This window comes from Doryrhamphus excisus, linkage group LG14 (genome assembly GCF_037039965.1).
Source record: "Doryrhamphus excisus strain RoL-2023G ecotype Guam linkage group LG14, RoL_Dexc_Guam_v1.1, whole genome shotgun sequence".
Taxonomy (NCBI): Eukaryota; Metazoa; Chordata; class Actinopteri; order Syngnathiformes; family Syngnathidae; genus Doryrhamphus; species Doryrhamphus excisus.
This window is the reverse complement of record NC_136370.1, coordinates 2,651,094-2,663,269: the sequence shown is the minus strand read 5'-3', so window position 1 is coordinate 2,663,269 and position 12,176 is coordinate 2,651,094. Positions and strand designations below refer to the sequence as shown.

General features: G+C 40.9%; 1 protein-coding gene across 3 annotated transcripts; it reads right to left on the bottom strand.

Moving 5' to 3' along the window:
• Positions 1-253: 253 nt before the first annotated feature.
• Positions 254-11,945, bottom strand: LOC131132161 (uncharacterized). 3 transcript variants are annotated; one of them, XM_078796209.1, is made up of 17 exons: positions 11,777-11,945; positions 11,589-11,641; positions 8,463-8,535; positions 8,061-8,390; positions 7,923-7,973; positions 7,678-7,854; positions 7,487-7,603; positions 6,238-6,295; positions 6,074-6,164; positions 5,862-6,003; positions 5,664-5,768; positions 4,749-4,857; positions 4,570-4,687; positions 4,418-4,492; positions 4,201-4,303; positions 2,872-2,978; positions 254-693 (listed from the first exon to the last, which is right to left on the bottom strand). In XM_078796209.1, the coding sequence occupies exons 4-17, from the start codon at positions 8,217-8,219 to the stop codon at positions 558-560; spliced, it is 1,548 nt and encodes a 515-aa protein (XP_078652335.1). In that variant the 5' UTR covers positions 8,220-8,390; positions 8,463-8,535; positions 11,589-11,641; positions 11,777-11,945; the 3' UTR covers positions 254-557. The 3 variants fall into 3 exon arrangements, with proteins under 3 accessions (XP_078652335.1, XP_078652337.1, XP_078652336.1); XM_078796211.1 differs by having other exon boundaries at positions 8,061-8,387; XM_078796210.1 differs by lacking the exon at positions 11,589-11,641.
• Between the last annotated feature and the right edge of the window lie 231 nt (positions 11,946-12,176).

Here is a 12,176-nt window from a genome sequence, read left to right as displayed (position 1 = left end):
ATTTCACATGCATAAGAGTGATAGCGGGGGGGGCGTTTTACTCTTTGACTTGCTGATCAAATATGAGCCAACAATGGGCCAGTTCTTTCATAAACAAACAGAAAATACAGAGTAGGTCAGAAAAATTCACAACTGAGCCCGCAGTTTGATGCTTTCTGCATTGTGATGCTTTTCCGGATAAAAAAAAACAAACATTCAAGAAGGCAACATTCACACTTAAAACATAAAACCTGACCTTTACTCCCCCGCTTCTCTCTCCGAAAAGGAACAGAGACAGTGAAACGACATGGGCTGCTGCCCCCCGGTGGCAAACTGATCATCTACAGCACATTAAGTCAACTACAGTAGCAAACTCAAGACAATTAACGAACATAAGGTGCTGTCATAAAATTCAACATCACTGGAGGATTAGATTGCTAATCCCACATATTCTGTGTGCAAAGAACCTCTTGACATCAATAGCATTCATGCAATATGCACAAAATCCAGTTCAGACTAGTACTAGGGTACCCAAGTCCAGAACGCAGTGACATCACCACGGCGCTGATGACTCATGTCTACACGTGGGTCGTTCCAAATCCACTGGTGACTCTGTCCTTGTCGATGCTCTCATGCTCGGGGACGTGTCTGAAGGTGCAGTCCTGCCGCTCGCATCCTGTGGTCCTCCAGAAAAAACACTCCCTCTTTGAACGGCTGGATGTCGACACCAGGACGCGAACAAAGATGTTATTATTTTGGACGAGGTAGACGAGTAGTGCAGGAGCTGTTATGGCCTGATCTGATTCAGACTCCAGGGCTCTACATTAAAAACAAAAATGACTTCCCCATGGGGAATCCTTAAGGTGAGAACTACTTGCCCGATCTTGCCCCATGTAAAATTAAAAGACTGCTATAATAATATCATTGCAGTAGTGTCAATGGTATCAGCCCAGGCTGATATTAAATTAATTATCATTTATCAGTGTATTATATATTTAGCATCAATATATGAAGAGCTTGCAACCAAAAGGCGCTAAATCCAATTTTCACTAAGTTGCATGTTTTTCATGAGTTTAATAGACCTCTGTCATGTGTATCCAAATCACATATTTTGGTCTTGAAATCATTTTTAAAAATATGAAAAAAAGTGATATGAAATTTATGCTTTCAACCAAAAGGCGCTAAATCCCTTTCTTTATTCTGATTGGCCCAAGTTTCCCATCTATTGATAATCTGACCAATCAGAGAGAAGAATACAATTGGCACTGCACATACAGAAAGCCAGTATCCGTGCGCATCCTGTTTTGTGTATACGTATGATAGTTACAGTATGTTATGCAATTCAGGAGAACACAAATTGTGTTTTTACAGTATTCTGTAACATGGAGGTTTTTTTACGCCATAAAAGGCATGTCTCTACCTTGACACCTCCAACTTTCATGAGAAACATTATTTTACTTGTACTAAAAAACATACAATGTAAAGAGTTTGTAATGAGATGATTTTTGTCACTGTCACCTTCATGGTGCAGGCAAATATGAGCACTGCTTTTAATAACATTTTTATTAATTTAATTAATAATAATTATTTTGTATTGTATGTTGAGAATGGCTTCTGTGTTGTAATTATTTTATTAGCATAGCACATTAAAGCACCTTACATTCTTTTACAACAATGCCATTGAAGAAGTTAAAGGTGATTTAACTTATTTAATTAATTTATTTCAGCCAAAAGGCGCTAAATCCGAAAAAAAAATAATTTAAAAAAATATATAAAATACATGGTGTGTGCAGGATTTTTATAGCATGCATTTTTATGACCTATATTGATAGCTCTTTCATTTGCAATATAGACTTGATGACCAAATAGATTGATATGTGCGTAATTAAAAATCATTGATTTTCTCGAAATCAGTCAAAATGGATTTAGCGCCTTTTGGTTGCAAGCTCTTTCAACCAAAAGAACCATATGCTGATAATTCATCAGATAATAGTACTGACGCATTGTATTTGGAGGAACGTCTGAAAAATAGTGTATATGTATGTTAACATGGCATGCCATACTACCTTACACATGGTAGTCGTAGTAAGCAGTCATATTTATAAGTTGTGCACCACAATGAAACTTTATTGAATAGACACATTTGTGTACTAGTAAAGTGTTTTTTATCCAGAAAAAAACGCTCAATGGTCAAACAATAATTTGTGAAGCAAAGGTGATAAAAATCCACAGAGAAACGGAAGCGCTAGATTTTGTAGCTTGTGCAAAATCAGCACTTGGTATTGGATCTAATGGGTGGTGTTTCATTGTGACCACTTCAAATTGTCACAGCAATGTGATTCACTCACCTGTGCCATCATTTGATTTGCTGCCGCTAATAAAATACTTGTTTAGGAGGCACTGCTTCATCACTTTTTGCTCTTTTCCTTCACAAGTTGTTGAAGAATTAGACCATGTTGGCAGGGACGCCATGATAGATGTTTTCCTAGTCAAACCATCGCTCATTGGTTGATTGTGAACAAGAACGGGTGTGGGTAAAATGTGGACCGCCGTCTAAATAAACCATTCTGATTGGTCCGTTTCAAGATTTGCAAGGATCGGTTTGCAAATTCCCACCGGAATTACGCAGTCCGTGTTTTACCAACACCCAACAAGAACCGCTTTTAAAAAAACTCTTGGCAGTATGGCATGCCAAAGTGCATTCCCGACGGGAATATCACTGATTGGATTTACTTGCCCCAATTTTTTTTCCCCTGGACTGAGGTGGCCTGGATGAGATGCCATGCTACGCTTTATGTTGTTCTCAAAACATTTCCATGTGCCCCCAGTCTGAGTTTTTGTAGTGTCAACATTATTAGATTCAGGTGAGAGAAATGTGAGAGGCGTCCTGACCTGCAGTGAGGAGCTGGGTCACTGAGCTCGAGCGTGGACATTCCCGGTTCAGTGTTGGTCTTTATCGGGAATCGCACCACCAGAGTAGACCCGTGGAGCTTCATCCCCTGCAGAAGAAAACTTTCAGTGTGTGCAGAGCCTTCCCCCTTTTTTTTTTTACAACACAAATCACTACTTTTTGACATTCATTCATTTTCTACCGCTTTTTCCTCACGAGGGTCGCAGGGGGTGCTGGAGCCTATCCCAGCTGTCTTCGGGCAAGAGGCGGGGTACACCCTGGACTGGTGGCCAGCCAATCACAGGGCACGTATAGACAAACAACCATTCACACTCACATTCATACCTATGGACAATTTGGAGTGGCTAATTAACCTAGCATGTTTTTGGAATGTGGGAGGAAACCGGAGTACCCGGAGAAAACCCACGCATGCACGGGGAGAACATGCAAACTCCACACAGAGATGGTCGAGGGTGGGATTGAACTCGGGTCTCGGGTCGCTAACCACTTGACCGCCGTGCCGCCCTCTCACAATAATAATAATAATTATTATTATTCATTCATTCATTTTCTACCGCTTTTTCCTCACGAGGGTCGCGGGGGGTATTATTATAACAATAATATAATAATAATTATTAATAATAATAATAATTAATAATAATAATCGGGTCGAGTGGTTATTATATAATATATATATGGTTATTATATAATATAATAATTACTATTATACTGTTAATAATAATTATTATACTTATTATTAATAGCATACTAATTATTATTAGGCAATAATAATAATAATTATTATTATTATTATTATGAGAGGGCGGAGAGTGGTTAGTGCGCAGACCTCACAGCTAGGAGACCGGGGTTCAATTCCACCCTCGGCCATCTCTGTGTGGAGTTTGCATGTTCTCCCCGTGCATGCGTGGGTTTTCTCCGGGTACTCCGGTTTCCTCCCACATTCCAAAAACATGCTAGGTTAATTAGCCACTCCAAATTGTCCATAGGTATGAATGTGAGTGTGAATGGTTGTTTGTCTATATGTGCCCTGCGATTGGCTGGCCACCAGTCCAGGGTGGACCCCGAATCTTGCCCAAGACAGCTGGGATAGGCTCCAGCACCCCCTGCGACCCTCGTGAGGAAAAAGCGGTAGAAAATGAATAATGATAATAATAATAATAACAAACTCCACACAGAGATGGCCGAGGGTGGAATTGAACCCTGGTCTCCTAGCTGTGAGGTCTGCGCGCTAACCACTAGACCGCCCCTACTTTTTGACAATGGGTCTTAAATTTAAGTAAGTCTTGTTCATGACTGTTGTGCAGGCATACATGAAATCTCCGTATGGCTTCGACACAGTCGTCTTCCCTGGCGTAGTTCACAAAGGCGCTCTGTTGATCCAGCAGCATCTTCACCTTGTACACTGCCCCCACGCTGAGAAAAGAACCAATATCTACGTGAGTGGGTATTCTTTCACGGATGGCTACCATTACATTGTTTCAGTTTTAATCCAGACCTGATCCACATTGCATTGAGGTAATGTTGTACCTGTTAAAGAGCTCGTAGAGCATGGCGTAGGTGACCGTCGGTGACAGACACCCCACCCATATCTGGAAAACCTCCCTTAAAGACAAGAGATTTTCAAACATTTCAGTAATTTTACAGAAAAAATGTAACTCCGGTTGACTAGGTTGACTTACGATTTTACGGACTTCTTTGTCAGAGGCTGAGTTTTCGATTTATTCCCCAACTCTTTGGCGTGCTGCGTTCTGGGCTTGCTTGCTTGTTGGACTATCCACTCTCCTTCCTCTGTCGCCTCTGAGCAGATGAAACACAGCTTAAACGTTGTTTAAAACACCGTGGCATGTTTGATTTTTACCTCCTGGAGGAGGGCGACTGACCCCGTTGAACAGGGCGTCAACGGCGGCCTCTAAGGTGCTGTGGCTTTGTAAGGCCTCGATGCTCTCCTCCTGGGTGAAGCCCATTTCCTGCAACATGGCAGACGCGCTCACACACTCAGTGTAGTCCAGGGGTCTCAAACACGTGACACTAGTTTGAGGCCGCCGCCTTGATATGAAAGTTTAATGTAAAGTTTGATATGGATGCTGTATGGTATCATGTACCCAGAAAAAATGATTACGTTTGATTCATGTTCATGTTAAAGGTTAAATAACTGTTAATAGTTATCCTCCCTACTTGTGTGGAAGTGGTAAGTTTTTGGCTATTTAAGTTTAAAGGAAATAACTTGAAGGCTACCGTTTAGGTCGCTAGCTCTCTAGTTTGCGAGTTAGCATGTGTCTCAAGACCCTGCAGTTGCGCAATATGTTGTAAATAAAAAGAGTATAAATGTGACTATAGTCGTGTTTTGTCATGTCTACAGGGCTCTAATAATGCTTTGTTCATTTTAATCTGAAAAAAATCATTTGTCTACCCAACAACTATATGTGGTTTCTTAACTTTTTATTATTATTATTATATTTATTTATAACTGATTGATTGATTTTCTTTATTCTTGATTTGTTTATTTATTTTATCTTATTTTGTGTAGAAAAATAAAAAGTAAGATATTTGAGAACAGTGGAATGTTTTATCAGAGCCTTTCTTGTAGAAAATTGGAACCAAAGCGAAGTTTTTAAAAAAATTTTGTGTTTTTTTTTGGGGGGGGGGGAAACCTGATGCGGCCCAGTCTCACCCAGACCCGAGCTCCAGTGGCCCCCAAGTAAATTGAGTTTGAGACCCCTGGTGTAGTCGTTATCAGCGACGTTAAATGAGGAGGAAGACGAGGAGGTCTTACCATGAGTTGCAAAATCTGCATCTGGTTCAGCTCCTGCATGGCCTCGCGACAAGACCCGTCCAGGTTCAACACCTCGGCGTAGACGAGCGAGGCTTGGTTGTACCTCTGCAAGGTTTTCATAAACACAAACGCTACATCAGTACAAGATGTTTTGGTTGTGAGGTACTCTTGCATGGAAGAAACAAGGAGTTACAATACCTTGAGTCCACAGAGAGCTTTGGCCTTCCGAAACAGACCTTTGATCCACTTTGGTTCCATGAGGAGAGCGACTTCGGCGTCACTCAGAGCCTTGTCATACTGATGCATCTTCTCGTAGCAGAAGGAGCGATTTCCAAACAACCTGCAAGGTAGAACATCTCAGCAACAGTCAGCGGTTTGGCTTGTCATGGTTCTTGGTCTTTAGGTCTTACTTTCGCTCCTTGGGGTTCAGCTTGATGGCCTCCGTGAAGCATCGGACCGCCATGGCGTGTCGTCCGGCGGCCGCCCAGTGAATGCCAAACTCTGCAAGGAGAAGCATTGTTGTTGTTGGCTGCTTTCATTCACGTGTGAACGGTGACGTGAATATGGCAGGAACCTGCAAGCTTTGCACTTTTCTGGATGTAGTCGTCTGCAATGGGATCTGTTCTTTTCAGCTGAGAGGAGAGGAAAAGTGTTAGGATGCTTTTACAAAAGGACCAGACGGGATCGCCGGAAAATATATAAATGTATTTATTTGTCTGTTTAGCTGATCTCATAATAATTCATTCATTTTCTACCGCTTTTTCCTCACGAGGGTCGGGGGTGCTGGAGCCTATCCCAGCTGTCTTCGGGCGAGAGGCGGGGTACACCCTGGACTGATGGCCAGCCAATCACAGGGCACATATAGACAAACAACCATTCACACTCACATTCATACCTATGGACAATTTGGAGTGGCTAATTAACCTAGCATGTTTTTGGAATGTGGGAGGAAACCGGAGTACCCGGAGAAAACCCACGCATGCACGGGGAGAACATGCAAACTCTACACAGAGATGGCCGAGGGTGGGATTGAACCCTGGTCTCCTAGCTGCGCACTAACCACTCGACAGCCGTGCCGCCCTCTCACAATAATAATAATAATAACGGCACGGCGTTCGAGTGGTTAGCGCGCAGACCTCACAGCTAGGAGACCAAGGTTCAATTCCACCCTAGGCCATCATCTCTGTGTGGAGTTTGCATGTTCCCGTGCATGCGTGGGTTTTCTCCGGGTACTCCGGTTTCCTCCCACATTCCAAAAACATGCTAGGTTAATTAGCCACTCCAAATTGTCCATAGGTATGAATGTGAGTGTGAATGGTTGTTTGTCTATATGTGCCCTGTGATTGGCTGGCCACCAGTCCAGGGTGGACCCCGCCTCTCGCCCCAAGACAGCTGGGATAGGCTCCAGCACCCCCCCGACCCTTGTGAGGATAAGCGGTAGAAAATGAACAATAATAATAATAATAATAATAACAATAAGATCATGTATAATGTAGGGTCCTATAATTAACTTATAGTTCACAGAATCGTGGGATTGGCCAATCAAAAGGAAATCTACTGTTCACAGCCGGAACCTTGCAGAAATGTTCGGAATCCTATCATCGTTAGGAGAAGGAATGCTAGTATGGGGAAGTATTTCCCCAGCGGACCGCTCATTTGTGGCGTCATCTTCAAACAAAAGCTGACCCCGTTTCTGAAATACTTGGCAAATTTGTCCAATAAAGTATAGCATTAATAAATGGAAGGAATTGTACAATTAATTAACTAATTTAATTGTATGCAGTCATTGAAGCAGATGAGGAAAATAACGGAAAACTTCCAACCTCTTTGTCTTCCTTCTTTGGAGAATGAGGAGTCTCCATTGGAGCGTCAGGTGTCTCCGTTGGCTTGGCTGAATTTTCATCTGAAACTACCTCACCTGAAATATCCAGATTGACCCCCTGTTGAGGACACCAGGAGGTGAAAACCAACACCACGCTGTAGATCCAGCGAGAACAACGCAATCCACACCAACCTCTTCCTCCTGCCGGGCTTCTTCATCAGCAGCCATCTCAGTAGCTTCTTCCTCCTGTTCATCACTGCCGTCGTTCGTCAAGGTCACTTTGTTTTCCTTCTTGGCCTTGGGAAGAGATTCTTGAGCTTGAGCGCCAATTAGATGCACGGCCTCCTGAGGTTCATCTCCATCCGCCTCCTGAAGTAGACACAAAAAGGGAACATCCTCTTCTGCTGCCCTTGAAAAGCTCTTATAGGTGGACTTACAGCTGAAATATTCCTGCTCTCCTTTTCCAAGCGTTTCTTCTCCTTTTTGCGCTGTTGGCACAAAGAGAAGCGTTGGAAGGACATTCTTGACAAAGTTCAAAGTTTGTGTCATGGTTTAAAAAAAAAAAAAACCCTGACCAGTTTCTTTCGTTTGTTCCTTTCGGTTTTACTCTGCCGTTGCTGCTGCTCTTCAGCTGCTTGTTTTGCATGTTTCTCTGCTTCCTGGAAGCAGTAAGCAGGACACCATGTGACCAATACCGTAATACTATTAAAGAGGAGCAAGAGAAATGTGTTCATCGTCTACCTCATCAGTGAGTTGTCGTATTCGAGGATGGGGCTCTAAAGGATGTCGACCAACACTGTGTGGATATAACCGCTCCTCTTCATCCTCATCATAATCATCATCGCTGTCAGAATACACGTCACTGTCCAGGGTGGAGTCAAAGCTTCTGAAAAAATGTAAACCTGCTAAACAGACAAAGACAAACATCTCATCTCCACTTCCTGAGGCTATTCCACATATTGCTAAACCGGTCTTACCCATGAATCGAAAGGTCAAGGCGTCCAAGAAGGAGGCTGCAGATGGTCCACTTGTCATGTCGAACACGGAATTCTAAGATAGGAGTTCGTGTTAAACATACAGTCGTGTTCAGACTACGGCTTTAAAGGGTGAAGACAGTCCATCCCAGCTAGCGCCGTTCTAGTGGCCAAAAAGTGTGAATAATTGATACGGCTATAAAAAAAAATTATATTTTCTACCGCTCCTGGAATCAACATTTACAATAAAAGTGATAAGTGATTCTCTCCCCTTCTCTCTTCAATTTCCATTGTTCACTCGCTAAGGGGAGTCAACAAGCTACATGCTGTCAGCTAATAAGTATGGTAATGGTAATGGTAATGGTAATGGTAATGGTAATGGTTTCATTTCATTTGAACATGCATCAGATTACAATTGAGTGCATCACATAATCAGTTCCCAGTTCCACATGTCCAAAAGGAGTAGGAAGAAGCAAAGCTTATTAAATCCTACCCCTCCATCTGGTACTTTTACAATCAATAACTGTTACATTTGTTCACTTCCTGCTTTCCATAATACAATTTAATTTAATTTAATTTAATTTAATTTAATTTAATTTAATTTAATTTAATTTAATTTAATTTAATTTAATTTAATTTAATTTAATTTAATTTAATTCATTCATTTTCTACCGCTTTTTCCTCACAAGGGTTGCGGGGGGTGCTGGAGCCTATCCCAGCTGTCTTCGGGCGTGAGGCGGGGTACACCCTGGACTGGTCGCCAGCCAATCACAGGGCACATATAGACAAACAACCATTCACACTCACATTCATACCTATGGACAATTTGGAGTGGCTAATTAACCTAGCATGTTTTTGGAATGTGGGAGGAAACCGGAGTACCCGGAGAAAACCCACGCATGCACGGGGAGAACATGCAAACTCCACACAGAGATGGCCGAGGGTGGAATTGAACCCCCGTCTCCTAGCTGTGAGGTCTGTGCGCTATCCACTTAACCGCTGTGCCGCCTTAATTTAATTTAATTTAATTTAATTTAATTTAATTTAATTTAATTTAATTTAATTTAATGTACCAAAGTACTCGGTGATATGAGCATCCAATGCCATAATGGGTACCATAGTAAGTGTCAATATAGTGATATATATAGCACATCATGACTGGTTCAAGACTCTTCATCCTTGTATTTAGCAAACATCAACTGCTTGTATTGTTTCTTGAATTGGCTCATCGTTGTGCATTGTTTGATTTCCTTACTCAATCCATTCCATAGTTTGATTCCACATACTGAAATGCTATGGCTAGCATAACGTAGTCCGAGCATAGAAGTGTTTCAAATGTACTTCTTCCCTGAGATCATGGTTCTCCACATTTGTTCACTTCCTGCTTTCCTAATATGATTTAAGTTATTTTTACTTTATTTTATTATTTTTTATTTATTTATCTATGTATATTATAATTTTTTAACTTTTTTTTATTTTTACTGAAATGCTATGGCTTTTTAACGTAGTCCTAGCATAGAAGTGTTTCAAATGTACTTCTTCCCTGAGATCATATTTCTCCTCTCTTGTAGAGAAGTATTGGATGAGTATTGGACGTTATGCATGATAAAGAAACACTAAGATAAAAATGTATAGTCAGCAGTCAGATATGTCAGAAAGAAAGGATTCCTGCCAGGAGTAAAAAGTGTTATTTTCTACATAGAAAAGGTGCCGACATCAGCAGGAATGGAACCTCTCAGCTGCTTTTATCACACACACGAGCAAAGAATGCGAGGGATAAGATATCTTGGGAAGACCTGGCACCGATGGTCTGAGGAAGGCAGCTATGACTATCAAATCCAAATGATGTTGTTGGAACAGATCAAATGTTTGAAGACTTTTCAAAGTTTATAAGCTGTTTTGGGGCTCCGGGCTATTTTCTTGGCTCTTTCGATGGTAAAGGTTGACGACCCCTAGCCTGCTTTGCATGTTCTCCATGTGTGTGTGTGTACTCCGGTTTCCTCCCACTTTCCAAAACCATGCACGTTAGGCTAATTGGTTACGGTAAATAGTCAAAAGTTGAATGGATAACTAACATTTTTTAAAAGCAGGAAAAAGTGGTCTAAATTACATACATTTTGTAAACATTAAAAAGAGAAGGCTAAAAAAATGATACTTTGGATCAACTTAAAAAAATGACTGTAATTTGTTACACCTAAATGTATTAGTTTTTCTCAAATTAAATTTATAAATTTTGATTTACTGGAAATACATTTTTGACCTTAAGACAAAGAAAGAAACTGCATTCATACAAAGTAAAAAATATAATTCATAAAGACTGTAAACAATTTTTATCCTTTGTTACAACTTAATTTTTCTTTTTGGAAAAAACAAATTTTTACAATTACATATCAGTATAGATTTTATTTTGTTATAAAATAATTTAATTAATTTTGCTGTAATTTGTTACATGTATTTTTTGTTTTCTCAAATTACATTTTTGATTCAGTACAAAGTATAATTTGAATTATACCTTCATCAGACAGTCAGAATACTTTATTAATCCCTTTGGGATTCTGCTCCACGTATAGCACTGTTTAAAGTAAATCAATAATAATAATAATAATAATAATAATAGATAAATAAATAAAGTGTAAAAGAATAAAATATAAAATAGGATACTGTTACTACTGAGTGCACTTTTTTTTAACTTTCACTTTCGTTTTTACAGCAGTTCGTATGTGGACACTATGTGGACAACCCTGATGGCGGCACAAAAACGCCAATCGGCAATGGAATGAGTTCCCTGGCTCAGGGGCCGCCATGAATTGGGCCCCCTTGAACTGTCCCAGGTGATTGACGCACATTGAAACTTACTGGCCTCAAACACGACACAATTGTGAGTTATACATCCCGTTGCCACAACTCCAATGTTCCCCTCTCCAGTACAGTCAGTGACAATCGTGACATATCCACTCATACACAGCAACCTGCCAGACACAAACTAGGGACAATTTTCCTTTTCAAATGAACACATTAACAGGTATGATTGGACTGATACGTCACTTTATAGAACAAATAGAAATACATTTGTACTTTGGTTCTAAATCCCAGTGCAGTGCTTTACAAAGTAAACATGCAGATACTAACTTGGCTGCGAATAGCTGGCTGCTTCTCTCCGTATGTGAGCCTGGGAGGGCGGCCTGAGGGGAAGACAGCCATAACCATGACGCGTCGTTTTCGGATAAAGTCACCGCGATGTCGGTTCGGTGCAGGCTTATCGCAAGGAGCGCTGCCATTCCCGGCAAATGAAACTTAACAACTGGTGACTTACTTACTTTTTTTACTTACAACACCTCTTCTTCGCGGCATGTTGCTGACGCTTGACTCTTATTCCCGCCGCCGTGCTTACTTTAATGGCTGTCCGTTTAAATGTGTGATTTTCTAATTGTCGGCCACTTTTTTCCCCTTTTCCCTCTCTCTATTTGTAAGACACCCTCTCCACTGTATCCCCCCGCCCCCGCTCGTCTGCTGTCTTCTACGGCTTTTTCAAACGGCGCAATGTAACTAGTGAACAAGCTAATTAGCGCCATCTGTCGCACTGGAACAGCATCACAGACGAAATCACGTTTTTTTAAACAAATCAAAATCGTTCCAGCTTTTATGTAAACACACAAAATAATAAACGGTACTTATGTGGTTATATTTAGGTGAAATATCAAATTTGATTATCTTTTA